Raw genomic sequence first — 16,400 nt, 5'->3', positions numbered from 1 at the left:
AGGCTGGGTCAGCTGCCCCTACCGAGCTGCATGTTGTCACCAAGTTTCTGACGTGGCTGGTGGCAGAAGGCACTGACTGAAGCCCATGAGTGGCCACCATCCTGTGTACACCCGTGCCATCCTCCCACACGCGCGAGAAGGCGGAGAAGGTCACCTGTGGTCAGAAACTCAGACCGCTGGAGGTCTGGGAAAGCATAAAGACGGTAGGCTGCTCAACGGAAAGGCACTGGTTCCTAGCCTGCCAGTCCCACGTCCGGAGCCACGCGAGGAGCATGGACACAAGTAGTGGTTATTTAGGCAAAGCAGGCAGAAGACAGGACGACAGGGAGGGAGAGAGACAAGAGAGGTGAGTTGGTTACGCAGACACATCCCAGCACACACACACAGGCCGCCACTGGGACGGGTGGACAGACACCATGGAGCTGAGACTGGCCGGCTTCTCCCCGCCTGGCCTCTACCTCTCCTGTCCGTGTGCCCATGGTCTCTTCCTCTGCTCTCTGCCTCCTGGCTACAGGCAGGCTGGCAAGTACAGAAGCCACCTTCTGTGAGCCACAGAAGTTTCCAGCAGCAGTAGGACCATCCCCCAAGGAGGGTACCGTGCAGGGAGGCTCTAGGGCAAGGCTGCTGTCAGAACCTGGGTCCCCTGGCTACCTTCCGGCTGTGAGTCCCTGAGCGTGGGGCACACTGGGAACACCTGCCTGCTACATGCCTGAGGAACTCTGCAGGGCATAGCCCCTACTCGGGGGCCAGAGAAGGTTCTGGTCCGGAGTCTGCCACAGGACCTTCAATTGGGAGGCCAGAGCCAGTGGCCGTGGCTGGCACGTGAGACCACACAGGCCCCAGCGAGCTCACACACCAGGCTCCGGTAAGAAGCCTGGTCAATCCCAAGGCCCTTCTGTGTCCAGCTCAACCTGCTGGCACCCTGGGGAGCGGTTCCCTCACCCCAGGTCCCCTGCACTGGCAGAAGCTATCGGGGTTTCTGCTCTCCTGTCTCTGCCTAGGGCCTGCCTTGCCAAGGTTCGAATCTCCCTGAAGGGAAACTAGAGAGCAGTTTGTTTTGGCTTTTGAGGTCAATCATTGTCATGTAGACCTCACCAACCTGGCACTGGTATCCTCCTGCCTCAGCTTCCTGAGAGCAGGGATTATACTTGTGTTCCTGAGGAGACTAGAGGAAGGAGGCCTGGATAACGTCACGCCTCCTCATCAGGTCCCACCCCTGCTCCTGCCCCTGGGTAGCCCCAGCACCACTCAGCTTCTCTCATGTGCTAGTGCTCTGGGTCACTTGGTCCTTCAAAAGAAGCCAATTTAACTCTAAAAGTAAGGGTTAATTCAAATGTTTCAAGGATTGACAGAGTAATTTATCTTCTGTGTTAATCTCTGTTCCTATCTTTTTCCTAACTTAGCTGTCATTCTAAGGGTCAGATTTCACACCCATCCTCTTGACAAGGTTTGCCTTAATTCAGTGTTTACAGTCCCATACCACAGAGAGGCTCCTCCTCAGCTCCCCTGCCCAACCCCATGTCCACAGCCAGCATTGGGCCCTTGGCCAGCTCCTTACCTGGGTTCTCTCTGTCGCCGTGGGCCACAGCTGCCTGCACAGGACCTTCTTGAGGATGTCGGGCAGGAGGCTGACGGTGATGAGCAAGAGGATGCCGAGCCAGGCGGGCCCACAGGACAGCATGTGGATGAACACATAGTACATCCGCTGGTAGCTGAGGAACGGCCTGCGTGCGGGGAGCCAGCATCAGAGCTTGCAGTCACCGTGGGGAATGGGACTGGTGCTCTGGCTGCCATGTGGGGTGGGGAGAAGGGCATCTGTGATGTTGGCCCCAGGAGAAGCAGGAGTCTGGAGCTCAGTTTGAAGCAGCAGAAGTGGCAGGAGGGGAGCGGGTGGTAGCCACTGCTGCAAATGTGTTCTGGTTTAGATCAATAGGTCCCAGGAGGGCCACCTGCACTCACAGGTGGGCTTGTGGGCGGAGATTGGCTCTTGGGCTCATAGCTGACTTGCTATGATGGGGCCTGGTGGAAGAGATGGGGCCTGGGGCGTGACCCAAGGGTCTAGCTCCCTTCCAGCTCCTCTCTTCTCTGCTTCCTGACCCTTTGTCCTTCCCTCCTGCTTGAAGCCAGCCTACTGGGGCCTAAAACATGAGCCACCATTTGACCCCTCCTTCCTTAACTGCGGGTGTCGGTGTTGTATCCCAGTGAGGAGGGTGGAGACTGAGACAAAACTGAAGCGAAGGCAGAGCTCTGTGCACTGAAGCAGGTGCCCAGGATACAGGGCATGAAAGCCCTGGAAGCTGGGGGACTCATTCTATGCTGACCTTGGCCTGGGCGGCTCCTGAGAGGGGGAACCAGACCTGGAGGCTCACTCTGTCCTGCCAGCTGGGCCCGCTACAGACACAGAGCAGTGCTGGTGCCCATGGACAAGTGGCCGCCAGAGACCAGAGCTGGTCACTTAACTTCTCTGTGCACCCTGTCTCAGGCACAGTGCCGCAGCAGAGAGCCAGTCAGGGACACTCAGGCATGACACGGGGGCACACATGGGACCTGCCAGACCCAGGGCAGAAGATGGGGACCAGGTCATGGCTGCCACAGCCTCACCAGATGATTCCTCCCCAGAGTAGGGAGAAGACAACGTAGAAGAGCAGCGACCCCCAAATGACGAAGTGGTTTATCCACGTCCAGTAGTGTGTGTCCAGAGCGAGCTGTGGGGAGAGGGGGGAGTGGCAGCCAGGCACCACAGTAGAACAGGGCCCAAAGAGAACCTAGCAGAGACAGCATGGCTGCACAGGATGCCCCTGAAGAGCCACCCAAGCCTGGGCTCCCAGCAGGGAAGGATCGTGGCACCACAGCCCTCGGAGCAGGAAGCAGGACCCAAGGTCCTGGGGAGGCCGCCAACAAATTTTTGCAGGCCAGCTGAGAAAGCTGGCCTTATGCCCCTCGAAGGCCCCATCCAATGGGCTGGGGACTTCCATGACACTGCTGTTCTATGCAGGATCCACCTGGTTATCTGAGATCAGTCTCCCATGCATTCAGTTGTGTAGACTGCTCTGATTCTCCATGGCCTGGGGCTGCTTGCCCTTTACAAGAGTCCTAATCAGAATCCCTTGCTACCCCATCCCCACCCCCTGCATGGCCCAGCTCTGTCAGGACCCTGCCCTCCTCGGGAGGCCCCCAGGACAGTGGTCCAGAAAGCTCAGATCCCCGTGCCCCAGAGCAGGAGGACTGCGGCCGCCACTCACCTTCAGTGTGACCGTGAATACCATCACAGTAAACACCAGTGTCCCGAAGGTCCAGTTCCCAAACATCTGTGGGGTGAGAGCCTGAGTGACCTCCTGTCCACACACAGCTCCTGTCACATCAGCTTGAGCCTGCAGCAAACCTCCCGCCCCAGTGTGGACTGCAGCCCGGAGGCCTGGCCTGCACTGCTCACGGGGCCAGACCCAGAGCGCTTGGAGGTGGGGTCGGGCCCTGGGAAACTCAGTGCAGGTCCTCACTGCTCGGCCACGCGCAGAAAAGGCACCATGCCACTGGGCCCAGAAAAGCACTGCTCATTGACCCAGATGCCCTCTGCTACACTGGACAGCCCATGGCCAGACAGACGTCAGGACACAGAAGGGGACATCGTGAGGAAGGAAATGCAGGGGGCAGGCGAGACAAGACAATAAGGGCTGCGCCTCCTCGGCCAGAGCCAAAGATGTAACAGTCAGACCTCAGGAGGGGACCAAGAGGCAGACAGAGCCAAAGCCTGGGGGACACTTTTCGGGAGCCCCTGCACTCAGTGTCTCAGGGGATGTGCCTGCAGGCTGCAGGGTCTGGACAGCTTCCAAGAGATGGCTCCCTGCAGCTCTCCAGAGTGAATCCCCAGCTTTACCTGACAGATAACAAAAAGGCTGCAGTGCTGCCGGCTTTCCCTGGGGTCCCTCTCCACACACACATGCCTTGCACCACAGCGCAGCGCATGGCTGGCAGTGGGCACGTGGCACTCAGTCCTGTGATGTATAGTGTATGGCGGGGCGAGGATGTCCTCTCCTTGGACGCAACTCTGACAGCCAGTGCTGACCTCTTGGCTGAGTCGCAGTGCTGACCCCTCCCTTCCGGGCTTCACCCTCAAGCTCAGAGCCACTTCTTCCTTCTGCCGGGGAAAGCTGGGCCACGTGGCATTCAGTTCTGTGCACTGCATACTTCTGTCTGCACAGACAGCTGTTATTCTGAGGCAGGAGGCGGCAGCTGAGCTAGACCCGCAGGACAGCCCTGGGGAGGAGCCATCGGGGCCCAAGGTCCAGGGTGCTGCAGGTGGGAAGCTCAGAAGCTGCTTGTCAAAAGTGCCGTCTCCTCCAAACTCCACTTTTTCTGGGCGGTAGCACAGGGTTCAGTGCCCACCAACATCTCCATCTTTGGCTCCACCTGGTCTTGGACTCACTCCGCTGGCAGGGAGGATTCCTAACTGCGCAGCCTGGCGGTGACCTGTAGAAACTCCTGAAGACAATAGGTTGTGGGGGCACAGTGCAGTGTCCTGGACCCAGCTCAGGAAGTATGTGAGCCCTGGTACTCATTCCACAGGCAGACAAGGTGCAGCTTCCTGTGTCGAGCTGGGAACCCTGGGAGCTGAGGACTGGCCATCCTTGGCCCTGTCTGTACCCCATGAGTGCCCCTCATGGGACGGGCAGTATGGCAGCCTGTATTCTTGCTCATTTATGGAGGTACCCTTGATCCGCAGCCAGCAGTCACTTCACTATCACAATGATGCCACCAGGACGCTGAACAGGTGGTGGGTGAGTCCCTGAGACTCCAGCCTCTACCCCCTTAGAGTGTAGGGGCCCATTTTCTCCACCCCAGTGACACACCTGTCGCTGGTTCCTCAGGACTGTTCTGGCATGACAGCACCCCCACTGCAGGTCTGACTGACTCATGCCTGGACAATACCCTCTCACCCTCATCAACTGACCACCAGCCCCTGATGATCTTGGGGCCTTGAAGGCCATGGGGCAGTGTCACCCACCCACAACCTCAGCTGCTTCCTCCCCCACACATGTTATGGCCAAGAATTTTCTGCTCATAAACCTTGCACAGTGTACTCTGTGTGCAAAATGGACAGCAAACACAATGCATCAAGGCCACATCACACCTCTGTACTCCTTGCCCACTGCTGCCCATTGACTGCTGACCACTGATTACTGATGACTGGCTGCTGCCCACTGACTGCCTAGATGTGCCCTACATGTTTCCTGACTCCAGCTGTGGCTCATCCAGGAAACCCTGCTACTCAGCAGTCACAGCAGTGTGGCTGAGGGCTCTCATTCACATCGTCACAGGAGAAAGAGCCATTTGGTATCTGCAGAAACTGCCCCATCCCAAACCCTCCCTTAAGAAGCTGACCATGGTCCCACTGCACTCCTGCAAGAGGAGCCAGTCTCGGGTCCCTCCCTACCCACACTGGTGCCACAGGCTCAACTGTCACGTGGTAGGAGGCCTGGAGCCCCTCTACCGAGCAGATCATCAAGGTGGCCCAGCTGCGACTGCAGGGCCCAGGAGGCCACTATGCAGCAGCACTGCAAGCTACGAGCTCTGCAGACCCAGCAGAGCTTCTGGAGCCCACTCAAGACCATCTTGAGACCCTGGTGTACCTGGCCACCCACACCCCACACATACATGAAATGGTCTCAGGAGTCCCAAGCCTGCACACATGCTGGTGGTTGGTGCTGGTGGCCAGAGCCCAACAGTCTCCCATGCTCACGCAGGCTCATGTGAGTCCCTCAGTGGCCGGGCTGCAGGCTGTTGAACCAGACTGCCTGACCCTGGGCGCTCTGGCTTAGACTCTTCCTGTCCTCATTTTGGCTAACACAGGAGTGTCCAAGAATGGCTGGTAACAGGTGTGTGGTGACGCGTGGGGACACAGAGCCATGGGAAGCATCCTCCTCAGGTGGATGCAGCTTCATGGGACTCAAGGAGCCTTTGAGGACACAGTCACGAGCAGCAGATGAGACTAATGGGACGCCGGCACACTATGCATCTGCTAGCCTATGGAGGGGACATGGGTCAGCCACACAAGAACCCCTGGGGTTGGGGAGATGGAAGGGATACCATGGAGGGGTCACTGTGATGTCTTTAGAGTCACAGTGCCAGTCACCTTCTAGAGCAGAGCCTGTCCTCAGCCTTCCTTGGTGGCCAGTCTTCAGGGTATCCCTGGGAGCAGCTGTCCCTGTCCCCTCCAGTGCTGAACCAAGGTGGCACCAGCGGTGTGGGTCAGGCAGCAGGTGGCCCAAAGTAAGAGGCCTGTGCAGGTTCAATCCTTCCTTGACCATGACCAACATTGTCCAGGGAGGGACTGCACACAGAGGACTTCATGACTGAGAGCTTGCAAGGAGGTACTGGACGGCAGCTGGGGCTCTGGGTGCGCATGGCCTGCGTGTCTGAGAGGTGCGAAGCTATCTGCAGCAGGCTGACTCCCAGGACCATGGGCAAGGCTTGCATGAGCGAGGACAGGGCCGCTTCACTGTACCGTGGCCTAAGCGCCAAGTACCATCCAGGCGAAGCCACAAGGAGCAGCAGATTCTACAAGAACTCGTGTCCAGGACCAGGAAACATTCAATCCACTCCCAGGACCAACTTAGTAAGAACTGATTTGTTACAATGAAAATAACAGCACCTTCTCACGAGGAGAAAGCTGGCACAGGTACAGTCCACACCACAGGACACACAGCAAGACTTCTGTCCTTGATCCCACAGGGACAAGCAGGGTAAGACAACATGGGGAGGAGAGAGGTGGGGGTCACACAGGGACGGAAGCGTTGGTCCCAGGCTGCCTGGAAGATGGGTGGCTTAGGAGTACCCGAGGGCACCAGTGGGGTCACCTTGGGCAGCAACTCAGCAGCAGGGACAACGCTCCATTCAGCACTCTGGGGGCAGCCCAGGTGCCACCACACCATGTCCCCACAGGCCTGGTGTTGCTGCTCACACCGCCACCATCACAGGTCAATATAAGTGGCCTTGGCTCCCCGTGGCCCTGGCCCAAGGAGGGGACACCACAAGACGTGAGAATCATACACGCAGCTCGACTGCCTGCAGTGGGCAGGAGCAGCTGACAGCGCCTCCACCACGAAGCACACGGAGGAGGAGGTCACGTGGGAAAATATTTTCGAGAAATATTTTATTTCTAATGCACTCCAAAAACACAGAGAGAGGACACACTCAGAATTGTCTTACCATGTGTGAGTTGGTGGTCATTATCTGAGGGTGGGAAGGGAAGCGAGTGGCAAAAAGAAAAAAGCGAGATACAAATAAAACAAACCCCAAAAGGGAAGCAGACGACCGCAGCGGCACGCCCACCACAACTGCTGCTAGGGGCCGAGGAAGCTGCCTGTGCACCCACGGGAGACCCTGCACCTCGCTACCTATGCCCCAACCCCAGGCAGAGAGCAACGCCCTGAGAGATAACTAAACCACTAGACAGTCAGCTCATGGACAGACACCTACAGGACAGCCCGGAAGACCCCGAGGGACCTCCCCTTGGGGCTGAGGTCTGCAGAGCATGGTGCACACCTGGCCTTGCATGGCTGTGACATGTCCTGTCGATCACAGCACATGTGTGTCCTAGCTGGCACACACTCTCCCTGAAGGACTCTGCGTGTTCCTGTCTCACACGAGGACTACAGGCCTCAGGGCTCCCCAGCCAGGCAGGGACTGTGCCCTGCACTCACCTGCCCATTGCTGGTCACGGTCGTGTTTTCAAACATGAAATAAGCACCAAAGAAGAAGACCAGGGCGTCGAACACCCCCAGGAACGTCCAGTAGATGAACACTCGCCAGCGGAGCAGCGCGTTCTTGGCAATGTCCCTGTGCCAGGACAAAGATGGGGACCTTGCTCTGATGCCAGCACCAGGCCCACTGACCACAACTGTCCTACCCGCCACACGTGCCCCTGGGCGGCGTCCTGGGTGTGGGGCAATGTACCACCTGAGTTTCTGGCAGTAACAGCAATGCAGCCTCAGACTGCCCTGTCCTGCACCTGGGTCTCCCAATTGCTGAGGGACTTCCTGCCACAGCACATGGGCAGCTAGCTGCACAGGGCACACCCATCTGTCTGAAGGACAGTGACATGCAGCCCAGATCAGCGGGACAGCCTGATGACACAAGCCAGGCCTGTGAGCCTGGGACCAGCTGCCACTAGATGAGGGCATTGAGTACACGGGACACAGCAGGGGCTCCCGGACCTGCACACATGCAGACAACATGCAGGACACACATTGTGCACACACACAGGAGGGGTTCGAGGAGTCTGGGTTATCTGAGAGGCTGTGGCACATGGGGTCCCCCGTGGCTTCCTCACAGCTCCACAGGGACCCGCAGTGCCCGGAGTCTGTCTACATGCTCCTGTCCCGTTGCTCTCTCACTCTCTCTGCCCACTGGCTGCCATGCCCCGCTAGGCCCCTCTGCCATGCCCTTTCTAGCTTGAGGGCAGCTGACCATGGACTGGACCCTCCGAGGGTGTGAAATGAAAAAACCTCTCACCCTGTGATGTGGGCAGCAGCTCTTTCCCCAGTGATGGGAAAGCTGAGAATCAGATGGGAACGGAACACTTGGGGCTCCTCAAGGTAACTCAGGAGGTGAGATTCCTGAGGCCGCACCCTCAGCAGTGCATGGCAACACAAGGTGTATGATGCACACTTTAAGTGTAGCCTAGATCATCTATCGACCTTGCAGTGCGCTTGGGAAGACACAGTAGCCCATCAATCCCTGAGGAAGCCAGCAAGGCGGCTGGCCCTAAGCATTCCCAGCTTCCACGTGGGTTCCCTGGGACCTGGCACTGCTCTGCCCTGTGGCTCCTGAGAGGCTGCTGCGGCGGGTGTGAACCTGCACCTGTACAGGGACGGGTCCCTCTTGAGTACATCCACACCCACATGCTGCTCCATCAGGCTGTAGAGCAGGATCGGGAGGGAGGTGAAGCTGATGTTGTAGAGGGTCAGGTATGCAGTGTCGTACAAAGTCTGTGGAGGAGAAGCCGTGAGAATGTCACCACCACAGCCACAGACCCTGGTGTCCTGGCTCCACACTCAGAGAACTGCACACACACCAGTGCAATGCACATGCATCAGGAGCCAGCTCTCCACTGCCATAGGAGGACCAGCGTGAGTGGGGACCACAGCTCTAGTCGCCCCTCCCAGCGTGGGCTCTCCTGGTTCTGCTGCTGCAGATGACAGCAGCTGGCCCACTGTGTCCATCTGAGCGGCAGGCAATACATGCCAAAGGTGGGTGTCTGCCTGGGGACAGGTGCCAGGACGCTTCTCATCCTCACTCACAGTGTGCACCTGGCCCTTCTGTGAGTCATCCCCGGGGAGAGCAGGGCCCCAGGGATGCAGGTGTGGAGCCAGGGCCCAGCCCTGTCATTCACAGACCTGCATCCAGGAACACACAGGCCTCAGAGCCGGGGTCAGCAGGGCCAGTGCCCAAATGCCTGCCCACCTGTGTCCCTATGGAGGGCTGGGGGGACAGCGGGGCACAGGATGTGTCCACTCACGGGTTGCACTGACCTGTTGTGAAAACCCGCAGAAGAACTGGTACAAAAACTGGGGGAAAATGAAGCAGACATTCTGCAAGACAAGACACAGCGGGTGAGCACACCCTTCGCTCTCACTTCGCAAGCTGCTGTCACCATGCTCCCTTGGGAGGGGATGGGTCTCAGCACACCCACGCTCCCCGATACTGAGGACAGCCTGGAAAGTCTACCCTTGCTTCCATGGCAACTGAGAGGTCAGGGCTCCGGCCACAGTGGTCACAGACAATGCGCAGGGGAGGAATGTGAGCTCACAGAGAGAAAGAGGGCAGAGGAAGTGACAGCCAGCAGGATAGAGCTGCCCATGGAGAGGGAGGGTGCTGGGACGCCCACAACAACCACTTCCTGTTGGTGCTAGAACCACTTCCACATTGCTCTAGAAGGTGAGGAAACTGCTAAAGGGCCTCTCACAGGAACTGGACTGACCCCTTCCTTCTGACAGCAACTTTGCTTGGAGGTAAGTGATCCCTGGTGGCATCATACTGTGCTGCAAGGTCATGCCTCTGAGAGCACTGCACCATGACCCACTGAGACAGGCACAGAGCAGCACCTCCTACCTTATAAAAGAAGTATTGCACCAACTCGGATATCCGAATGTAATAAAAATGCCCGTGCACAAGCAGCATCTTCTTCAAGTGCTTGAACTTCGGGATTGCATAGTCACTGTTCCTGGCGGCCTGCCGGCCCTCCTTCCCAATGACACCTAGGAGGCAGGGTGACATGGTTCGGGATGGCCACTCCTCATTCAGCAAGGCCCTGCCCTGCTAAGGTGACACACTGTGTCCTGGACGTGTCAGCCCCATGCGGAGATGGCCCTGGCTCACCAATGCCCACGTGGGCCTCTAGGATCATGCTGACGTCATTTGCGCCATCACCGATGGCTAGTGTGATCGGGTGCTCTTTGGAAAATTTGATTAACTTAACGATCTGGAAGAGAAAAAAATGGAGTTTATCTTCTCTGAGCCATTTGTACTTGGGTTATTCACTAGGCAGGACTAGCAGAGACTAATGTTAGTCTAGGACAGGGAGGAGGGATTGCTCAATGCTAATTTATAAAACTTATTTGCTCTTCCATACAAGATACCATCTTTGTCATACTGAAGGCAAAGCAAAACAAAGAGAAGTTACCAGGTTGGACTACATGGACCTGGGATAGCCGGCAAACATGGGCCCTGAATAGTCACGGATTCAGTCTTTGGGGACAGAGGGAACACCATATCCTCGAGAATGGGCTAAGACGCCACCCTGTATACTGCAGCTGTGTTTCAAAATAAGTGATTCCTAACACTAATGCATTTCCAAATTTATCATGTGTGTAAAATAAAATTAGGAAACTTCATAGGATAACTTCCAGGTTTTCAATCCATTTCCTTAGAGGTTTTTCTTTCCCTATGTGCCCAAGCATATGGATTTAGGACGTTCAGGGTGGGAAACTGTGCAGACTGTTTCCTTGCTACACAAGGGGCTGGGAAACATAAATGCACCTCACCTTCCAAAGGCCAACTGAGAGCTTAAAGAGTACAGAAAACCCTTCGCTTCTGTTCTGGGAGTCACTTAGGGACACAAAAGGCAGAGCAGGGATAAGTCACTGTGCCCCAAACAAAGTGTGTGACCCCAAGAGCTGCCTGGCACCTCGTTTCTGTCCCCAACCTGTGGCATGGCACATGTGCGATACGCCAAGATCGCCTGCAAAGTGTGCTTGGTCTTGCGGCTGGGCCAGCTTCTCTCTCCAAGATTTGAAGTCAGCTGGTCTGCTGTACCTACACCATGCTCCTGTGGACTTGGCTGTCTTTCAGGCTTATGAATGCTGGAAAGATGCCCGTCTTCATGCTTATTTTCCACAACACATTTGAAAGCATTTTAAAAAACTACTGCAAGTGTGTTTTACACAAGAGTACGGTGTGGGTGGAACATGAGGTTGGAGTCCCACAGATGAGAAACATCGCACCTGCCAATTCCAGCTGCCTTCCCTGGATGAGGCCTCCAGTGGGTAGGTAGCAACCTCGTGCACCTACCACGCAGAGGACAAGCAGGGCACCTGCCACTTTGCAGCTGGGAGCCAAGGCCTGGAGGTCACACCTGAGTCTCAACCCTTGATGGCCCAGGCTTTAAATCTGTCATTTCCCCTCTGCTTCCAGAAGGTGCTACCTCCCTGGACTGCCAGGCAGGACTCAGAGGCTGTAGCACCCACGGTGGTCCTCCCACGCCACCCCACTCAAGGTGGAAGGACCTGGGCCTTCTGCAGGGGTGCCATCCGGCAGCACAGTACAGCGCTGCAGTTCCGGCAGATGTCCAGGAAGAGCTCTCGGTAGTTGGCAGAGCTCCCATCTTCACGGGGCTTCATGATCAAGGACAGCGCAGCTCCATCGATGATGAGCCCATAGTCGTGCATGTCTGTGGAAAGCCTGAAACAGGACACAGGTCACATGGTCCCCAAATCTGCATCCAGGTACACTATGTACATTTCCGGGCTTCTGATGCCATAACCCACGGGACTAAGAAAGTAGTATCCTTGTTTCAGCACCACAACTTTATACACTGGCTTCACTTCTTTGTCCACCTTTAAAAACTGACATTAAGATATTTTAACACTCAGGGAACCAGAGCACACAGCTCTTGGATTTGTTTGTGGGCTCCAGCACTCTTGGGGCGACAGGGGTGGGTGTGTATCTGGCAGGTGAGGGTTAGTCTTTACCCTGGACTTCCCGGCCCCTGCAATGACTCACAGTACCTGCCCCACTCCAGCACCCTGGGTTTTCTGCCCGTACGACCTGAGCTGGTAAGATCACGGTTGAAATTTTCACTTTGCCAGGTTTTGAAATGACAAAGAAACATCTCTAACCCCAGAAAGGAGTTCTATGGAGCAGGCAAAGATAAACATCTTCATACTATTTAGGAATAATTTCAAACGTGAGTGATTCAAGAGCAGATCTGCTTCACCTCCACTCACGAGATTCTGAAGCCCTTATCTTGGAAGAGGGAAAATGATCTGCATAAGCCGCAGGACACCGGGAGCAAACTGCGTCTGCATGAGTAAGACCTCCACCCACTGGCAGGGCTCCAGGCCTCCACAGCGGAGCCCCAAGTCCTAAAGGCTCCCCAGATGGCAGGGAAAACACTCACGCTCTTGTCTCTCTGCACCCTGCACCCAGCAGTGTGAAAATGGGTGCGCACATACTCAAGGAGACACTGTGCCTTGTGAGAGGAGGCTGAGCCTTGTTCCCGTATGTGCCGGGCCAGGGAGACACAGCGGGCTCCCCGTGTGGACTATGAGGCTGAGCCAGGCTGGGGAGGGAGGTGTGACCCACCCTGAGAAGTGGTCCCTGGTGAGGCTTCCGCTGCAGCGCAGCACAGTCTTGCTGAGCTCGAAGAGCACATCGTGCAGGCTCTGCTCCTCGATCCTCTTGGTGGTCAGCTCCAGCAGCTGCGTGCCCCTGCGGAAGAGCCTGCAGGCATAGCAGGTGGCCGCTGCAGTCTCCATCTTGTCTCCCGTGAGGACCCAGACTTTGATGCCTGCTTTCTGCAGTGCCTCAATGGTGTCCGCGGCTTTCTCCTGGAGCCTGTGACATGGAAGTTGGTCAGATGTGGAAGTCGGAGCTGGTGTATGCACAGCTGAAAGCCAAATTCAGGACCTTGATGCCATAAAATTGGTTTAGAGCTGGGCGTGGGGTGCTTACACACCACTGTAACCCCAGCCTCCAGGAGGCTGAGGCAGAAGTATTGCAAGTTCAAGCCCAACTGGGCAACCTACTGAGACCCTGTCTCAAAGAAAAGTTAAAGGGCTGAAAAAGTGGTCCAGCATAAAAATCTTGGGTTCAAGTTTAAGGCTCAATACTGTAAAGAAAGTTAATTGTCTCCCAAAGTTAGAAAGCCAGATTCTAGACAGAGGCTCAGGATCCCAAAGACAGAAGTGAAGACTTGCCAGTGACATGTGTCACGGCACCCAGGATAAATGCAGATGCGAGACCCAGCAGGAGTGCAGCTACTGGTGACCTCCATGTGTCCAGTACCTGTGTTCTGTCTAGCTGGGACTTGAGATGGGACAGGCTTTTAGCAATTATAAGAACCACAGTAACCAACAAAAGGCATAATGCAGGGGCAACGGGGCCGTTTTTTTCTGCTGGTATAAACTGTTCGAGTTTTGTAGCTTATCTGGCCGGAGTCACCCAACACATGCGTGTGATCAGAGCCCGTCTGCTCTACCCATGTCCATGTGAGGATCCACAACCACTCCAGCAGAACCTCAGCTCTGACACACAGCTCACACCACTCAGCCAAGATGGCGCTGAGGAAACAGGTCTTGGAACCTTCGAGAGCTCTGGGAAGGGATGCCAGGCACCTCTCCATCTGTATAAAGGACCCCAGAACACATGGACTCCGTGGCTGTCCTGGCCTTGTGCTCACCACATGCCCAGGAAGTGGGCGCCCAGGTGTGTGGCCGCCATCTCCATGACAACCCATTGGGCGAGACTCGCAGTAGCCAGGCTGGGACAGAAAGCCCCGTACTCGCCCTGCTGGTAAGGCCACTCCAGTTGGTGTCTGCTCTGTCCCTGTCATGGGTCCCTGTCCCCTGATGCCTGTGTCTGGACTGGGAGTCTGAGCTCCTGGGGTGGGTGGGATCCTGTGAGGTGCTGGAGGAAAGGGGCTAAAATTCTAACCCAGACAATGCAATGGAAATTCCCACCTTGCAGGGTCTGGAGCAGAACACTGAAGAATCCAGAGCTAGGAAGAACCACCCCTGATTCTGGAGAGAGGTTGTGAATATACTAGGCCAGGATCTTAGAGAAGTAGCCCACTGTCCCAGGCCTGTACCACGCTGGCACACTGTGCACCACCACTGGCCCCATCCACCTGGCCCCCGGGCTGGCATACATCTCTGAGGGTCCTCACTAGGCAGTCCCTTCTCCCCCACCATGCTCGAGATCTGTGCTGCCATCCAGCCACCACCATGCTACCAAACCTCCTTTCCTCAAAATGTCCTGTGGGTCCCAGGCGCCACAGCTTGCTGAGCCTCTACTGCGCTGGTGGGTGGCTGGGTCCTCACTCTGGACTGAAGCGGGGAATAGGACTCCAACAAACAAAGCCCATCAACCAAACCAAATCCCCTAGGGCTCACTCCCCACTCAACTGAGAGCCCAGGATGTGGCAGTCAAGGCCCTAGAAATGGGGTTGTGGAGAGGACTCGGGGCTAGGATCCAAGATGTGAGACTGGTGATACCACTTCCAGGGACAAATGCTCAGCCTGCCTCGAGTCCCCATGTCATCAGCGTAGACCAGGCACAGCTTCTCTCATTACTCAGCCTGGACAGCAGCTCCCCCCCCCCCCAAGCCTCACACAATTCAGTCCTCTGCAATGGGAGGCTAGGAGCACTTTCACTAGGACCAGACCACAGACTCCACCCTGTGATTACCAATGTGCACAACACTCCATAGGACTCCTACGACAAACAATGACAGACTTGTGGATGGTGTTCAGACCTAAGTGACCCCTGCATTGAGAAGAACTTGCAAGTCACTCAAGAGTAGAAGCAGTTCCTGATCCTGCCCTGAGGGATGCTTTAAAAATGGCACATCTTGGCTATCTGTAACACGCCATGAAAACAGTTTCTGCTGTTCACTGGGAAGTGTGATTTCATGCATTTATCTCATGATTTTATCTATGGACAGAGCAAACCAGGCACTATGCACCAGGGCTGTTCTTCCAGGCATGCTTGACAGAGGAGTTTGGCTGGTGACAGTGACCGGGGATGTGTCCTCCCTTCCAACCCGCCCTCGCTGTCCCCATCCACCATGACAGGTCCTCACCGGTCCTCCACGGCTGTGGCGCCAAGCAGAATGAGGTCCTTCTCTATCTGCTCGTAGGCCTCAGCCAGTTTCTTCTCCCGGTCCTGGAGCGCCACCTTGGCAGCCTGCAGCAGCCCGCAAACACCCTCATACTCCTCGGGGATGAGCCTCTTGTAGGCCACACACAGTGTGCGGAGCCCCTCCTGCCAACAAGAATGGACATCGTGTCCCCCACTGGACTGCTCTCTGTGTCCTCCACTTCTTGGGGAGCAGAACAGTGTAACCTGACCAGCCCTTCTTACCCCAAAGCATTCACGCCCACCTTGTACACAGATCATAGGAACTTAGAGTGACCACTACTGGTAAGGGCCCTCATCCTGGCAGATAGGGTCACTCTTGCACTCTGACAAATGCAACGCTCTGCCTAACTCTAGTGCAGCGTACTGATGTCTGCTTTATCAAGCAGTCTCCTAAGGCACAGGCACCGTGAGGGTGCTGGTAGAGGGCACTCGCTACAAGACCCCAGGGAGCTCCTATTTCACTGGGTGCATGGCCTCCCGAGGGATGGGGCAGCTGCTCTTCCCTTCATCAGCTTCAACAGCTCACGGTGCCGTATGGGGGAGAGAGTGGACACTAGTCCGTCCAAGGGATGCACAGCCACCCAGGAGAAAAAGGCTGACACCCAGAGCCACATGGGCAAATCTCAAGACAGCTATGGCCAGAGAAGGAAGCCACCAAAATACTACATACTCTATGCTTCCACGGATATGGGGGGTCTCAACAGTGAGCCTCCATCTATGGCAGCAAACTGGGCAGGGGTCTGTCCCTAGGGCAGGGGACAGTGTCAGGCATTTACAGGTCATAGCTCACTGGCTTCTGCACCCCACACTGCATAGGTTCCTGTAGCAGTTACACCTCAAAAGTTTCCTTCTTTTAAAAAACAGATATGGGCCAAGGATATAGCTTAGCAGCACAAGCGCTGCCTGGCAAGCACAAGGTCATGAGTTCGATCCCCTGTACCCAAAAAAGAAAAACAAAGAACCTGATGTACTTAAAACCACCC

At 56.1% G+C, this 16,400-nt stretch overlaps 1 protein-coding gene across 7 annotated transcripts in view; it reads right to left on the bottom strand.

Annotated features, from left to right (window-relative positions):
* Window positions 1-16,400, bottom strand: part of Atp11a (ATPase phospholipid transporting 11A) — an 83,259-nt gene that overhangs the window by 5,207 nt on the left and 61,652 nt on the right. For 3 of the 7 annotated variants that reach the window (XM_063247055.1, XM_063247049.1, XM_063247051.1), the window contains 12 exons: window positions 15,359-15,540; window positions 12,862-13,113; window positions 11,784-11,958; window positions 10,378-10,480; window positions 10,111-10,256; window positions 9,531-9,590; window positions 8,860-8,987; window positions 7,701-7,836; window positions 7,207-7,230; window positions 3,243-3,308; window positions 2,602-2,705; window positions 1,559-1,724 (listed from right to left, as the gene is read on the bottom strand). In XM_063247055.1, coding sequence (XP_063103125.1) covers window positions 1,559-1,724; window positions 2,602-2,705; window positions 3,243-3,308; window positions 7,207-7,230; window positions 7,701-7,836; window positions 8,860-8,987; window positions 9,531-9,590; window positions 10,111-10,256; window positions 10,378-10,480; window positions 11,784-11,958; window positions 12,862-13,113; window positions 15,359-15,540 — 1,542 coding nt within the window. Of the gene's footprint in view, window positions 1-154; window positions 239-1,558; window positions 1,725-2,601; window positions 2,706-3,242; window positions 3,309-7,206; window positions 7,231-7,700; window positions 7,837-8,859; window positions 8,988-9,530; window positions 9,591-10,110; window positions 10,257-10,377; window positions 10,481-11,783; window positions 11,959-12,861; window positions 13,114-15,358; window positions 15,541-16,400 lie in introns of all 7 variants that reach the window. The other 4 variants (XM_063247050.1, XM_063247053.1, XM_063247052.1 and 1 more) reach the window with 3 other exon arrangements.

This window comes from Cavia porcellus, unplaced genomic scaffold (assembly GCF_034190915.1).
Source record: "Cavia porcellus strain 051 isolate PalLab524CR breed Dunkin Hartley unplaced genomic scaffold, mCavPor4.1 scaffold_4, whole genome shotgun sequence".
NCBI lineage: Eukaryota > Metazoa > Chordata > Mammalia > Rodentia > Caviidae > Cavia > Cavia porcellus.
This window is presented reverse-complemented; position numbering and strand designations above follow the sequence as displayed.